Here is a 14,784-nt window from a genome sequence, read left to right as displayed (position 1 = left end):
GAAATGTGCGACTCTAAAAATCATTTCAAAATCAAAGCTTGTTAGGATACCCGCTAAGAACAAAATAATTATCAAGTGTTACTTTTCACTTACTGGTTACATTTATAGAGGCGGATCTAGGGGAGGGGCGCGCCCAGGGGGTGCACACTCGCCCCCTTCAACTGAGACGACTTGCAGCTTTCCAAAGTAACTAGTTTTCCGCGAAGAAAAAAAAAACAACAAAGCAATGTCTTTTATTGGTGTTGAAGTAAAACATGAGACGAGGTTGAAGAAATTAATGTTAAACGCCGTAAAAATGCTATACATGCTCAGCAGTTCACATAATGTTTAACTGCTTAGGCATGAGCCTTCTTCTTCGTTGTTTGCTTTTAAAATTTGGTCACGTCATCCGTCAGTTATGTCATTCCTTAGTGCCTGGTGCACCCCTTCCTAAGAATAATTCTGGAGACACCCTTAACTTAGCGTACAATACGAGAAATTGTAGTGACTAGAGCTGCAAATATGATGAATGTAATCTTTCTTTATGCATGAGCTTTTTCAGTCTAAGCATGAACTTGCCTTTACGCAATAAGCTTTTGAGCCACAAGATAATATGTGCATCATTATAGTTCAAGGTTGTAAGAAACTTCATTACCTGATGAGGGAATTTCGCGTTAAATTGCGCGCGAAAACCGATATCGCACGAGTCGCAATCGATGAGTGCGATATCGGTTTAAGGCGGAATTCACGAGTCAGGTAATGGTTTTCCTTGAGCCGCATAATTGAATAAAAATAAGAAAAAAAAAAAAGAAAACAGCGATGACATTGTTAGCATGAGATGTGAGACAGTGTCGCTCGCAATTCCACGCTAAATATCTCACTTCGTTAACCGATCAGAATGTAAGCTTTTATTCAATTATACGATTCTGTACAGGACTATTTGTTTCAAGCTTTTTTTGGCGCAATTTAGAAGCGTTCATCAGTAATTAATGCTATGGTTGTTTTTGGATAAATAATGTTATAACAAAAAGGGGAATACATATGGTGAACGATCCTCGCGGTAGATAGCGCTATTTAAGCAATAGCGAAAATCAGACCTGAAAAAAATCAGGCCTGAACGGGATTCGAACCCGTACAGGCCTGATTTTTTTCAGGTCTGATTTTCGCTATTGCTTAAATAGCGCTATCTACTGCGAGGATCGTTCACCATATGTATCTAATACGGCAGTTCAAAATATATGAGCTTCATATATTTACTTGTATCTGATTTATCACTTTCACGGGTTTATTACGAATCAACTTAACGGCCTGCTCCCAGTTGGCTTGTTAGCTCAATTGGTAGAGCGCTGCACTAGTATCGCAGAGGTCAGTGGTTCGAATCCCGTACAGGCATGATTTTTTTCAGGTCTGATTTTCGCTATTGCTTAAATAGCGCTATCTACTGCGAGGATCGTTCACCATAGGTATCTAATACCGCAGTTCAAAATATACGAGCTTCATATATTTACTTGTATCTGAAAAAGGGGAATACAGACAAAGTTTTGCAATAGTATTAACTTAACACCCTGTACTGTTGGGTGTATCTGGGTAAAACAAAATTCAAATTTTATCAAAATCTGTACAAATATTCTTTATCAAAATAATAAATTATTTTAGCTTTTTTAATACATTCCTTCTTCTGTGTTTCTCCTGCTTAGCTACTAAATGTCGTTTTTTTTCCACCAACCCAAGGAAATTACCTTCCTTTAAAACTGTCATCTCTGATTAAGGCAAGATTTTCGTTTGACCCCCTTCTTCACTCTTCATGCACTACTTGGATAAAGGAAAACAAAAGCGAAACAGAATATTACCTTTAGGCTGCGGCTTAGTGTAAGAATAGCATGGGGTGAAACGGAATTTTTTCCTCGGTTTAAGCGTACCTTTTTCTAAAAAAATAGACACAGTGGATAGATATGTTCTCACTGGCATACAGTGCATGCATTAGAAATGATCACCATAGTACATGTCGTGGGGAATTTCGATTGCGAAACAAAATCGGAGCAAAAGCCTGGCGTTTTGGGGGCTATTGGCCTTTTCATGATCAAAAGTTATTTACTGAAGAGACTTCAGTGTAGAGTAATCTTACCTGAAATAAATGCCGAGTTTTCAATCTTGTTCCTAAGCCAATTGCTGTCCTATACGAACGGTTCACAAGGTGGCATCGGAAACATAGTTCATACCTCATACCATGATATGAACCTTACCGAGGGGAGGGAGAAAGGCTGAGATAGAGTGGCAAATGAAATGGGATGAGGGTGCGGGTGCGGGTGCGGGTGCGGGTCTTGTTAATCGACCTCTGTTTAGTTATGATGATTAGACTGAATAAGACGCTAATTGAAGTTAATCTTATCTTTATTTAGTTTTTAAAAAAGAAGGCTTTTACCTTGGGTTAGATAACAAAAAGCTTACAAAAAAGACACTGATTCCTAATACATCGGTCTTGTATTAAAATAGGCTTCTTACCATGTGACAAGGAAAAAATCTATATTACCAGAGCGGAAAGCTCAAGCCTGGAGGGTCTCAGTTTTAATAAGGTTATGAATAGAAAATCTCTCAGCGTAATGAGACCGAACAAACTCCCAATTTTGTTTAGAATTAAAAACAATTTCGTAGAATCAAATTGACAAATCCCGGCGTCATCCATGCCCTGATCTCTCTTTGTCACGGCCTCGTTTGCTCGTTACACAGCGCTAGCTCATCTCTACTGTAGCGGCGATAAATAACTGACAGGAACTCAGTTCTCATTAAGTCAGTCATCCAGCATGTAAAACCATGTAAGCTGTTACGGAGACATTTTACTACTGTTATGGAAATAAGAACTTCCAATACCCCATTAGATGTCTGTTATCACTGGCTCCTTAACATGATCATCTGGAATAAAACCAGATTTCTTACTATTCGGCGAATAAGCCCAGATATACCCAGGCACAATTTGGTCCTTGAGGTTTGCATAGACATATTCTCCAGGCCTAACAGTCAAATCGTCAAAGGCTTTCCCCTCAAAATTGTACAGTACTATTAAGCGCGTCCCTTTCAGGGTGTAAGTCTTTTCACTGGATGTTGATGAGGTTACATCCGTCTGCCATGATTTGCACTTCATCCCGGTAGAACTCGAACTTAATGGTGTGACGTCAGAGGAGCTGAGGTTCGGTGAGTTGAGCGACGCACCGTTTGGTGAAGATAATCGCTGGACACACGCTATGTATGAAAATAAAAGAAGGCTTTTGAATAAGAGACATTTCATTTCCACATAAATATTTTCTTGTACATTTCACCCGTAAGTGATAATACTTTATTATATTACCTTCACGTGCATTTCTTCCTTAGCCGTCCACTAAGCTTGAACACGAGTTCAATGCCTAATTATAATGTATAGTTTCTTAATTACCATAAATTATCATAAATTATCATAAATTCCAAATCACGTAAACTGAAATGTCAAGAAAGAATGTCTGGGGGCAGCTTTAGCTCAGCTGCATTCGTGTCACCGGAATCTCTTTGTGAGTAAACCGGTATTCTCTGGGGAATCTCCCTAAAATAAACTTAAAAGGGATTACTTCCGGAATAAGTCAGAATAAGCAATTTCAAAAGTTCCTCCGGGTTAAGATCGATCAATCAATCAATCACTTTGTACCTTTGCTAAGATTTCCGCACAGTCCCATACTAATCTTAAACAAAGCCGAATTCCCAAAGGTATTAAATTGTTTACGCCGTTGTTTCTTTTACATGAACTTTATATATAATAAAGTATAGGAATGTGCGAAAATCTCAACGTACCATTTTCAACGAAAGTTCCTTGCAACCGCGATTTTCATCTGACACCATTAAGTAGCATTGGATCTCACTGTTACAGGCGCGCATGATTTTGTAAACTATGCAGTTCAGTACTGTTCAGTACTGCTATTAGCAACAATGAGCGACAAATGATAACATGGTTTCGAATTTGACCATTATTGCGAAAAGACCGAAAATTTTGGTTTTAAATTTTTATCGGAGAAATTTTAACAATAACTTCTCAGGGAAGTGCCTTACCAACAATGTTTGCGCAACAGAGCGCAAACATCTGCCCTTTCATTCCAGTTGAGGATATGTTCATGTCTTTTTGTTTTGGTTTTATGTAGAGAGTTTTAGAAACGTAATCGATAATAAGGGTAATTTTTTGTTCGCGTTTGCAGTAAACCCGCTTCTCGATCCATTTGCCTTTTATGACTTAAGCCAAATCTATCTTTTTTCATCCGGCTCAACTTCAATATGTTTCTTTTTGCCGTTGTTGATGATCTAAACTGCTTAATTAAGAATTTTTCTAGACGCACTAACCCAATAGCAGAAGAATTGCAAACGGTTAGGCGTTCTTTTTCCTGTTATGGTTTAAAATTCCTTTTTTTTCATAAAACGTCAAAAGTTAATAATAATAAATGACTAAGAAAGAGTCACCAGTTCCCGAGTAACATTTTAAACATTTGAAAGAGAGCTTCCATCTGCGCTAAAATATCACGTCGCTAAAGACATTAAAAGTATTAAAAGGTGAAGGTTATCAAAATAAAACTGACAACCCAGGGGATCTTCAACGAGGCGAAGACATCGTGTTAATTGTTAAAGGAGCAATTTTCACTTTATCGGCTAAAAGCCATCGGAAAGGAAATCAAAATTGAACATGTTTATCCTGATAAAAGATGAATTTTCTCTTGTAAAGCGAAAGGTAAGTGCTGGGTTAAGTAGAGAAAGTTTTCTCGGGTTTCAGTTGAGGTTTCAGAATACTGAACAAACGGATAAAAATAGCCTTCAGTCTAAAAAAAGGTAACTCGTCTCAAAAACTGCTTTTCACAAACGAAAAGGTAACGCCGGCGAAATCTCGAACGAGCTAGAACCCGTCTTGATTATCTTGATATTTTGTATCCACGTGACCTCATAAACCCGAATTGGACCATTTTAGATCTTGCCAAAAAGTCTGGCCTGCTAATACGCGGACGTCTTTCCTCTTTCCTCTGGTATAGTTACTTGGTTTTTATATTCGCTTTTGTGGGTAACAAAATCTTAATTGATAAGATGACTGCTCTGTATTAACTTCTTCTATCGCAAGAGAATCTAAGAATCTTATTTTCTCGGGAAACATTTATGACTCGCATGTTTAAGTTTTAAAGTTCTTCACTTAAGAGCTTCCTCGCAACTTTTCATTGTTTCATTAACTCTTTACCACATGAAAACTAAAATAACATACACAAGACGTTAAGAAGCAAATTGTTTACCTTCGCAGACGTGAGAGACGACAAAAGATCGAGGTACAAAGCCTTCTTCGCCATCATCCGTCGAGACCCAAAACCAATCCTCATCTTGATCATTTAGCAGCATAACAAACTCACCGCGACACACGCTTAAGTCATTCTCATAATGCGCAGTGTAGTCATATAGAACTGTCAGCTGCGGACCGTAAGCTCTCTTAGGAAAGTAAGTCATTGAGTTATTAGAGCTTTGGCTCGCTCCATTTAGAGGTTCGTTAAAATCGACCACAGTAGTTCTTTCGGTGACTCCGTCTTCGCTATCCTCGAAGCTATCCTCGTAACCCGAGGTGCTTGACTTCGAGTCGGTGGAAACATTTCTTGTCGAGCAGTAAAATAGCGGGATAAACCCTTCATTTCCGAACGAATCAACCGCGTAAACCCAGTCATTTTCTTGGTATATTATTTTCACATACTGTCCTTTTCGAACTTTCAGTTCCTCTTTATCAACTGGCTCGTAGCTTTGCGTGATTTTGACGCGTATGTTGGCAGGTTTACCCAAACTTGCTACTCGAATTTTCCGTTCAAAAAGCATTTCATGTCTCAGGCCCGATTCGCTGATTCGGACGTTTCGTTTCTCCTGTTTGTGGCTTGGAGTTGAGCCATTTTTCAAAGCCGATTTTGTAACTTCTGAGGACGCTGTTCCGTTTTGCTCTTGACTTGATGACGGGCGATAGACATCAGATGTATAAGGCTTCTTGCTTTGTAAAACTAATGAAAAAAAATAGGCGTTCAAAATTTGATGGAGAGAAATAAAACATCGCTTAATTATGACACAATAACAATGCAGTGGGAAAGACAACTTTCAAAGGAAGACGAATGCTTATTATATTAGCTGCACGAAAAAGCGACAAGGAAGAGAACGTCCTCCCTTGAAACAAAACTATTACCTTTCTTTTTCAATGTCAGTTGTGACGGGCAAAAGAAAGCCATCGTGGCGTTTTCGATTCAAACATTAATCGATGTGTCTCTTGCATACATGCCGAAGGCATATTTGAAATCTTGTTTGTTTTTCCGCGAGGAAAGTAAATAATCGATACGACAAAATCTGCATCTCTGCGTCACAAACTCTGTAGTTTATTAATAGAAAGTAGAAAACGCAATAACCCTCCGGATTGTTTACACGTCCCACACGTGTGATGAGATAGACCAATCACAGCTGATCCAGGTTTTAATAAAACCACAGTTTCGACACAAAATGTTTAAAGAAGAAACAACGAGATCAAAGATCTTGCAAGTTTGAAGAGACAAGCCGTGTCAACATCAAACTAACTTTGCTGAGACATTAGAAGACATGTTTATGAGGCAAAATTTTTAAACAATGGTCTGTCCGAGATATGGCCATAATATAAATAAACTGTGCAATACATAGAAAGGAACATCCGGTTTAAAAAGATCGTAGAATTCAAGGAATTCATTTGAATAAACAGATCAGAAGTTAACAGCATTAATATTCTAACTTTTGGTCGCCTTTTGTGTCATTTTCTTTTCTGTTTCAGAAATATCTTCTTACCACTGACAAGATACCATCCTTTGTTTTAATTTTTAGTTTAATTAAGTTTTTTAGTTTTACCTTGAATCTACGATCGAAATACGAGAGAGAGTTATTCACATCAATCAATTGCAATTCTCAGTTCATCTATCACTACTATCATCAATTTTCTTCAATCACAGTTTATCATCAATGATACTCTGCATTTTCCGTAATTGTGCAGTAAACTTCAACATCTTACATTACAAAACCATCTGTATTTCCTTCTTCTGGTAATACTAGAGTATAACGTGAACGGCGTCGCTAAAGGCTACCGAAAGGACAGGAATTGAATTTCTTGCCTTCTGCTTTCAGCCGTTTGGGGGGTCAAAACCAAAATATATACTTTGTGAGTATGATCTGAGTGCTGATTTGAGGAATATGGGGAAAATGAATAAAATCAGATTTTATTTAACGCCATGGTTATAACGCTTTAACTCGCTGTCCTCACGAATGCTCACGATATGTGGCTCACTGTACATATAAACCAAAGGTCTAGCGCGAGGAGATACGGCCGATGAGAGATCATTTGTAGTGCTCGTTAGAATCCATGCTTACAACTACTTGCGCCCAGATCATCAGGTGATTCAGATCAAAAACCGAGTTTTGCATTCTGCAAAATGAACTGATCACAAAAACTTGTTTGCGCGCAGTGAAATGAACCTCGATGTTCCATTAATAGATGTCACAGTTCTACTTTAGTTTTCCCCCGGAAATCTCAAATCAGTACTCAACGGGGCATCTAGAACCATAAGTGCAGTCTGAATGTAGGGGAAGAGATAAAGCCATGTACTTCACTTCATGAAAAGTGCGAAAAATTAATCATAATAAGAGTACACTTTTGGCACCTTTAATCACGTGGCTCTTGTCCGGATTCGAGAGCTGGCATGTTCGTTGTGTGGTACTTTTGGACATGGTAGGCAACTGGCAATTGAACAGCAAAGTAAAAAGGAATTCTGCAGTGTTATGTAATGTGATGGGCTTCAGAAGTAAAGAGATGCCCTGTTGTTTCATAGATCGTAACACAGGGATAACAACGTGCCGGTTTCCACCTCCGAGACGCACTGAGAAATGGCAGCGGTAAAAACGGCAGGGCAGGAAGACGGTTCAGAAATCCTAAGCATCTTGTCAAGAAGACTAAGTCCAGTTCGCATTTAAAGTCAGCTTGACCATGCGCCAGCTGAAACAGACATTGCTCCGTTTGCAATTATACCGGCTTTGACGCGTTCTTAACTTTGTAACGTGCACCGCAGTGTCAGACAGCAGTAAATTGGTTTAATCTCAAGTATCCTGTAATGCGCTTAAGGCATTGTTTCACTAGTTAGGATTATAAACCCCCCATGTTCTACGATTCTAATGATTTTTCCGTTAAACAGCGTCATTATGTCTTGCGAAAACGACCTTTGTACTTCACTTAGAATATCTATGTTAAACTTGGGAAATATCAATTTTAGATCCCTCTTAGAGTGTATTAATTTTTCCTCTGAAAGTGAAATATTAGCAATTAAGATGTCCTGGACGTTTTGAATTCTTTTTTATTAATAAATTTGCTTATACTGATTACGAAATTTTAAGCTAGATATACGAATAATCTGATTCTCTCAAGATAAAGACGAAAATTTGTCAAAAATGAAGGATATTTGTCTATGTTACTTCAAAGATATCTTTTATAAAGCAACAACCTAAGGGTTGTGTCAGGGATATTTTCGGTTTCTCTCTTTACTGTCATAGAATCTGAGCTCACTGAGAAGTTAGACCCCTCTCCAAAATGACAGTGGAAGCCGAGAATGTTAACTTAACCCTTTCACTCTCAGCACAGACAATTGAGAATTTTTTTCCTTGCGCCACTCAACAATATACTGAAAAGAAGAAAGGTAAAGCCCAGAAAAAAGATAATTATCGACTATGAACAAAAGAACATAAGTTATCCCGCCGGGAGATAATGCTTTTTAACACTGAATTCTTAGAGTTAAAATTATGAGGAACATATGGCAGAAAGCAAGGAAAATCAAACTAAGATCTTGAGGGCGAAGGGTTCAAATTAGGAGAGAAATGACAACCTGAAACAAGTTAAGTAAATAATCCAATTCGAAAAAATGTCATTATTATTTTTTCACAGTTAAAATCACGACAGGTTTTCTCGGCTGATACAGCCGCAACCAGGCAAATGAAACTTTTTAAGACAACCACTTAAAAGGTTGTCCAAGTTATTTTATATGGTGGAAAGCAAGGAGAATTAAATTAAAATCTTGAGGGCGAAGGGTCCAAATTAGGAGAGCAAATAATCCAATTCGTAAAAATGTCATTCTGATTATTTTTTCACATTTTTAATCACGACAAGTTTTCTCGGCTAATGCTGCCGCAACCAAGCAAATGAAATTTTTAAGACAAACACTACAAAGGTTGTCCAGGTTATTTTAGCGCAGAAATAATGTCTTGTGCAGTTCATTTCACTGTGATGAGTTTCAGCCCCCATTTTTGAAAAGGGTTATCAGGTACAAGTGGTATTGGGGACGCTCCTAAAAATTTTATTCGATAAACGAGCTCAACTTTGCCATATTTTCTTAATCTGTTTACATACGACACGGATGAATTATGAGCATTCTAGACTGAACCATATTTCCGTACAAACTGAGCTACACATGAAAAAAGGGCTGGTCACTAACATATTCTAGAAGTACACAACAAATGCAGTCTGTTTTAACAACTGCTGGCTAGGGATTGAGCTTTTATTGTGATAGTTATTAGTTCACTTTCATCAGCAGATGGTCAGTACCGAGGCTATTACGTAATATCGCGTGCCGTCAGTGCAAACGTGCAATAGTCCATGAACCATGCATTAACCTTAAACCTCCCTTTGAGTCTGATCCCGCACAATTTTTCGTGGCCTGAGTTAAGTGCGCTACATGTGCAAACAGATACCCGAATTTCAAATCATCTACAAGGATTTCGACCTGGAGGCTGAGTGGCCTGGCCGGTGCGCCTTCCATGTTCGACCAGGGGCATAACTATTTTGATCCTCTTTGATGTGACGCAGAGCCATCTCAGTTACCGCTTCCCCTCCCTCCTCGCTCCGATGTTTTGTCAGTGTGCTGGAGCCCATTTACACCCCTGGTTGGAGAGTGGCACTATAGGCGCCTGAAGCTCTCTTGTTAGAAAACAACGCAATCACTTCTCCCCCCCCCCCCCGCCCCGCCCCACCCCGCGCTCCCCATAATTTTTCCCTACAAACCCAGGCGGAATCGAGTCTGCCATTTACAAACTTTCATCAGCACTGATCTGTGTTCCCATTTCTTTCGCGTCTCTTTTTCCAAAAAACACAGCACAAAATGTATATTCTCAAGCTCGGTCACTCTCTCAGGTTCGTGAACTACTATATCTTGGAAACCCGGATTGCAGCCATTACCCTAAACTACTTTTATAGCCTGCTTAGGGAAAGGTAGTATGAGGAACAGAAAATAAGTCATGGCAGCGGGGCAGGGTGGAGACATGAAGAGAAGGCGGGGGAGCAGCTGAAAAAGAGGGAATAATTTCCTCACAAAATACGGCACTCGACGCGACGACGAAGGGGTGACTTGGTTGCATAATTCACTAATCGAGCAACGAACAGAACGGCATCCTTTCTAATGGAATATAACTTTTCTTTTTCTTTTCTTTCTGATGGAATGCAACTTTTGCACTTTGATGGTTTATGTTCATTTGCTTCCGTTGTTTGTAACTTATGATTCTTTTATTATCATAATTATTTTAATTGTGGTGAAAGTTAATAATTCAACCTCAGCTGATCAAATTTCATGTAAGTCGTGCGCATTCCGATCTTCAACGTATAATTCCAGACTGTGACAAAATCAGACAACGTGGGATACAAACAAAACAGAGGTAATTCTACCGTTTAGTTTTTGAAGAAATAAAAACCTTGAAATTGGATAAAGCATCAGTAGTAAACGAAGGAAATACCGACCTGAATTACGGCCGTACGAATCGCAGAAAAACCACCGACAAGTCAAAGGCATGGCGTCCGCAAATGAAGTGATTATCGCTTTGTCAATGGTTTGCTTCTTTCGTACTGTTCACGCTGCACCAAATGCAACAAACTTTGAGTCATCGAGCCTTCCGTATGATCCTCGATTACACCCGAGTGTTGGTAATGGATATTTGGCCACTACAGTTTACAGCGACACGGTTTACGTGTCTGGGATCTTCAACGGGAGGGGGACACAAAGCCCGAGTCACAGAGCGAGAATTCCTTCGACGTCGGCGATCGTCGTACGAACCAATATCTCCTCTAATGCCACTGACGAGCTCTTCAGCCTCAATGTGGCAGAAGGAGTGTTCTATCACCGGCTACACATAGATAACTTCACCTTGGAACAGCGAATTTATGCTCATCGCGTTTATCAGCATTTGCTTGTCACGGAGATAGCCTGGCAAAACAACATGCATGACACAGTCAGTTTGTTTATGAGCAATGTATATGGACCGCCGAGCGTTGATATTGATTTCAAAAGAGGCGATTTTTCGCGTCAATCTCGGGATGACCCCAAGATCAATTCCATGTCTGGGTACATTAAGATAACAGAGGAGCCGATCAGTCCGAGGGAGGGGGTGGCGGTTGTTTGGGGAGATATACCCCCCCGTTTAGACATCCCTCCTTCCTCGAAGACTCAAACCTATTACTTCATCACGGCAATAGCGACCAGTTTAGACGCCAAGGATTTCTTGACAAGCGCCCACCAGGCTTATACGGAGGCTATGGAACAACCGGAAACACTCCTCGAGAGTCACATTCAGGCTTGGAAAGAAGTTTGGGACGCTGGAAGCATTGAAGTGGAAGGCAATCTTACACTGGCCCAGTCAGTTTCCGGGAGTCTTTATTACACACTTAGGTAACCTGAACACTACATCCTGTTCTTTTTATGTTTACTATTGTTTTTTAGGCTAGAAGGCTTAAATGTAATCCTTTATTATTGAATTAAGGCGATATTATTTTCGATAATGCTTGTTAAAGTGTTAGACTGCAGTAGGAAATTTCACTTGACCGTTTTCCACCGTGGTTTTAGCTCTTAACAAACTATTTTTTTCTTTTTATTTGCCCAATTTGAGTTCATTCAATCGAAGATCAAATCAAAACCCAGTGAGATGTAACAATCCATAAACATTTCCCTCTGTAACTCGTAGAGGTGGATGACGTATAACTCCTCGATCCTAATGCAATATCAATCCTATTGATATCCAGCAAAACTGGATTCAAACCAACAAACCTTTCAGGCTGTCATCCTGATGAAACACAAACTTCTCCTAACTCTTTTACAAGGAAAAGCGTGGTTATTATGAGTAGAATTACTAATTAGATCTTGAGAGTTGAGGATATTCAATCAACGTTAGTGTCAATTAAGTAGGTAAGACCCTTCAGTTGCTTAACCCATCGATATCAGCTTTAATTTCTCACGAAAAGACGTTTTCTCGTGATAAGCCTCTCCGATCTTTAATCTCCAAACCCGTAAGAGTGATTAGCATCTAATTTCTCCTTACATATCACCCCTGAATAAGTCGATAAGGTTACGAGAATAGAGGAAATGATCACTAAGCACCTTAGGAAATGTTTGTAGTAGGATAAAGTGTAGAGGGTTAAAGCCCCCCCTCCCCCTCCCCCTCCGTGCCTTATTCCTTCATACAGACGCCTTAAAAGGAAGGGTTTTGCGGGGGGGGGCGGGAAGGGGGGGCTGACATTGCCGTAAGGAAAAAATGACTTATGCGACAAAAGTTCGTGGTAATAGAGCAATTTCAAAAAGCAAAATGTCACGGAATTACAAGATAGACTATGCTTATGGTTGCGTGTGATATTAAACGTGCCAGCGTTCCAATTTTTTTTGTGTGTGTGTCCACCGATATCCAATTAGATTGGTGCCTTTTTTGAAAAACCTTAAGAACATTAGGAAAATCCTTTAATCCGATAAGTGAACTCACTGGAAAGAGTAGGATCATGATTTTCTCTTTAAAGCGAAACTTCAATCACTGTCATGGGTTAATAGATAAAATGTCGAGCCTTGATAAAGCGTAACGGAACACCTAAGCTGACTCGGCAGTTCATGATGAAGGCCGTGTGATATGGCCGAAACGTCAATCATTCTTCTATAATTTTCCAGTATTTGAATTATTTTCTCTTTATCTTATTCTCAACTGGATGACTGATACAATTCATAACCTAGACCCAAACTCGACTAACGTTACAACTTTGTAAGGAGTGAGTTGTACAATCGTGATCAGCAATCAATTTTTTTTCGTCTTCCAGCTCCCTTCGTCCCTCGAGGATATTCGGTCTGAGTCCCGGAGGCCTGGCTACTGATGGTTATGATGGTCACGTGTTCTGGGATCAGGAGACGTGGATGTTTCCCCCGCTTCTCCTTTTACACCAAGATTTGGCGCGGACGTGTCTCGCCTACAGGTTTGAGCGACTCCAGGCAGCTGAAGAAAAGGCCAAGAAATATGGATTCCAAGGTAGTTAACGAGGAAATGATTCCGTGTAACGTATACCAACTAAAAATGAAACAACTGAAGGTTTTCAGATTCCAGACGTGACCTCCTCCACAAGTTAAAGAGGAAAAAAAATTGAGCTTCTTTGCTTCTTTGTTTCCGTATCATTCGTGAGCATGTGCACCTTTTTGCGTTAAAATCTCATTTTTTAAAATCTTTTTATAAAGGAGCTATGTTCCCATGGGAAAGTGCCGTAACTGGTTCAGAGGTGTGCCCCGGGGAGATTTATTCCGATTACGAGCAGCACATCACGGGCGACATTGCATTCGCAGTCAGGCAGTTGTGGATGGCATCAGGAGATCAACAATGGCTTCAGCACCAGGCCTTTCCCCTCATTCGAGCCACTGCGGAATTCTGGGCGAGTCGCGCGACCTATAACGACTCTAAAAGAGGTTACGTCATCTACAACGTTATGCCACCGGACGAAGATGCTGAGGTAGTGAATAATTCGGCCTACACAAACACGATCGCGAAACTAAATCTCGAATTCGCCTACGAGGTCCTACCGAATGCCTCCGAAAAGTGGAAAACGATAGCACAGAATATGTACATACCGTTTGATTCTACAAACGACTATCATCCCGAGTACGATGGGTACCGAGGGATCGAAGTTAAACAAGCCGACGTAATTCTACTCGGATATCCACTAATGGTAAACATGAGCTTACAGTTACGACAAAATGATCTGAGTTTCTACGAGCCCAGGACGAATCCGCGGGGGCCCGCCATGACCAAATCTATGTTCGCTATTAACTGGTTGGATATCGGGGAAAATTCTAAAGCGGAGAAGTCATTCAATGCTAGCTACGTAAACGCGAAGGTTCCCTTCATGGTTTGGACCGAGGGAGCGGACGGTGGAGGTGCTGTGAACTTCATCACAGGAGCAGGTGGATTTCTTCAATCCATTCTGTCCGGTTATGGCGGACTGCGTCTACGCAATGAAAGACAACTTCAATTCAACCCCAAGCTTCCACCCGGGTGCACGGGATTAAATTTCGTTGGAATCGATTACCATGGAAACAGCATAGACTTTGTGGTTGGTTCATCGCATTCGCAGATTATCGTTACAGCACGTCAAGAATCAGCCCCTGTTCTCCAGTTGACTGTTCTCAGTTCACAGGAGAAGTATCGTTTAAAGATTAGGGAGAAAATTAAAGTGTCCAATGAACCAATCATTATAAACCCTCTCAACACCAACGAAGTAATCTGGTAACAAGTTTTCGTGAACACAATATTGACTTGAACAGTCAACGGATCCTTCCTTGAATTATCAAATGGAGATCACATACACCAGGAAGCAACAGTTTCATAGCAGGATTTCGCCAAGACAATTTTATCCTAAATGCTTATTAGAGGATAAGCTGAGTTCCACGCGTAATATGATCGATTCTTACTTATGCTCTAATGGAGCACAGTCGCATAGAT

The 14,784-nt window shown here is 40.1% G+C and overlaps 2 protein-coding genes across 4 annotated transcripts; one reads left to right on the top strand and one right to left on the bottom strand.

Moving 5' to 3' along the window:
- Nucleotides 1–2,714: 2,714 nt before the first annotated feature.
- Nucleotides 2,715–10,926, bottom strand: LOC111321840 (SH3 domain-containing protein Dlish). 3 transcript variants are annotated; one of them, XM_088743870.1, is made up of 3 exons: nt 10,787–10,926; nt 5,265–6,005; nt 2,715–3,216 (listed from the first exon to the last, which is right to left on the bottom strand). In XM_088743870.1, the coding sequence occupies exons 1-3, from the start codon at nt 10,836–10,838 to the stop codon at nt 2,852–2,854; spliced, it is 1,158 nt and encodes a 385-aa protein (XP_088599996.1). In that variant the 5' UTR covers nt 10,839–10,926; the 3' UTR covers nt 2,715–2,851. The 3 variants fall into 3 exon arrangements, with proteins under 3 accessions (XP_088599996.1, XP_022780554.1, XP_022780555.1); XM_022924819.2 differs by lacking the exon at nt 10,787–10,926 and adding an exon at nt 7,674–7,953; XM_022924820.2 differs by lacking the exon at nt 10,787–10,926 and adding an exon at nt 6,185–6,343.
- LOC111321839 (protein-glucosylgalactosylhydroxylysine glucosidase) lies at nt 10,837–14,716 on the top strand. Its single transcript, XM_022924818.2, has 3 exons — nt 10,837–11,711; nt 13,118–13,323; nt 13,527–14,716. The coding sequence occupies exons 1-3, from the start codon at nt 10,837–10,839 to the stop codon at nt 14,570–14,572; spliced, it is 2,127 nt and encodes a 708-aa protein (XP_022780553.1). The 3' UTR covers nt 14,573–14,716.
- Nucleotides 14,717–14,784: the final 68 nt, after the last annotated feature.

This window comes from Stylophora pistillata, chromosome 13, assembly GCF_964205215.1.
Source record: "Stylophora pistillata chromosome 13, jaStyPist1.2, whole genome shotgun sequence".
NCBI classification, from domain to species: domain Eukaryota; kingdom Metazoa; phylum Cnidaria; class Anthozoa; order Scleractinia; family Pocilloporidae; genus Stylophora; species Stylophora pistillata.
This window is presented reverse-complemented; position numbering and strand designations above follow the sequence as displayed.

Excerpts from the sequence above, each read along its gene's own strand:
- LOC111321840 (XM_022924819.2), bottom strand. The coding sequence starts at position 7,839 with ATGAAACAACAGGGCATCTCTTTACTTCTGAAGCCCATCACATTACAT. Across the intron at positions 6,006-7,673 it reads CAAGAGCCACGTGATTAAAG|TTTTACAAAGCAAGAAGCCT; the intron begins GTGCCAAAAGTG and ends TTTTTTCATTAG. Across the intron at positions 3,217-5,264 it reads CGTCTCTCACGTCTGCGAAG|CGTGTGTCCAGCGATTATCT; the intron begins GTAAACAATTTG and ends TTTCATACATAG.
- LOC111321839 (XM_022924818.2), top strand. The coding sequence starts at position 10,837 with ATGGCGTCCGCAAATGAAGTGATTATCGCTTTGTCAATGGTTTGCTTC. Across the intron at positions 11,712-13,117 it reads AGTCTTTATTACACACTTAG|CTCCCTTCGTCCCTCGAGGA; the intron begins GTAACCTGAACA and ends TTCGTCTTCCAG. Across the intron at positions 13,324-13,526 it reads CAAGAAATATGGATTCCAAG|GAGCTATGTTCCCATGGGAA; the intron begins GTAGTTAACGAG and ends CTTTTTATAAAG.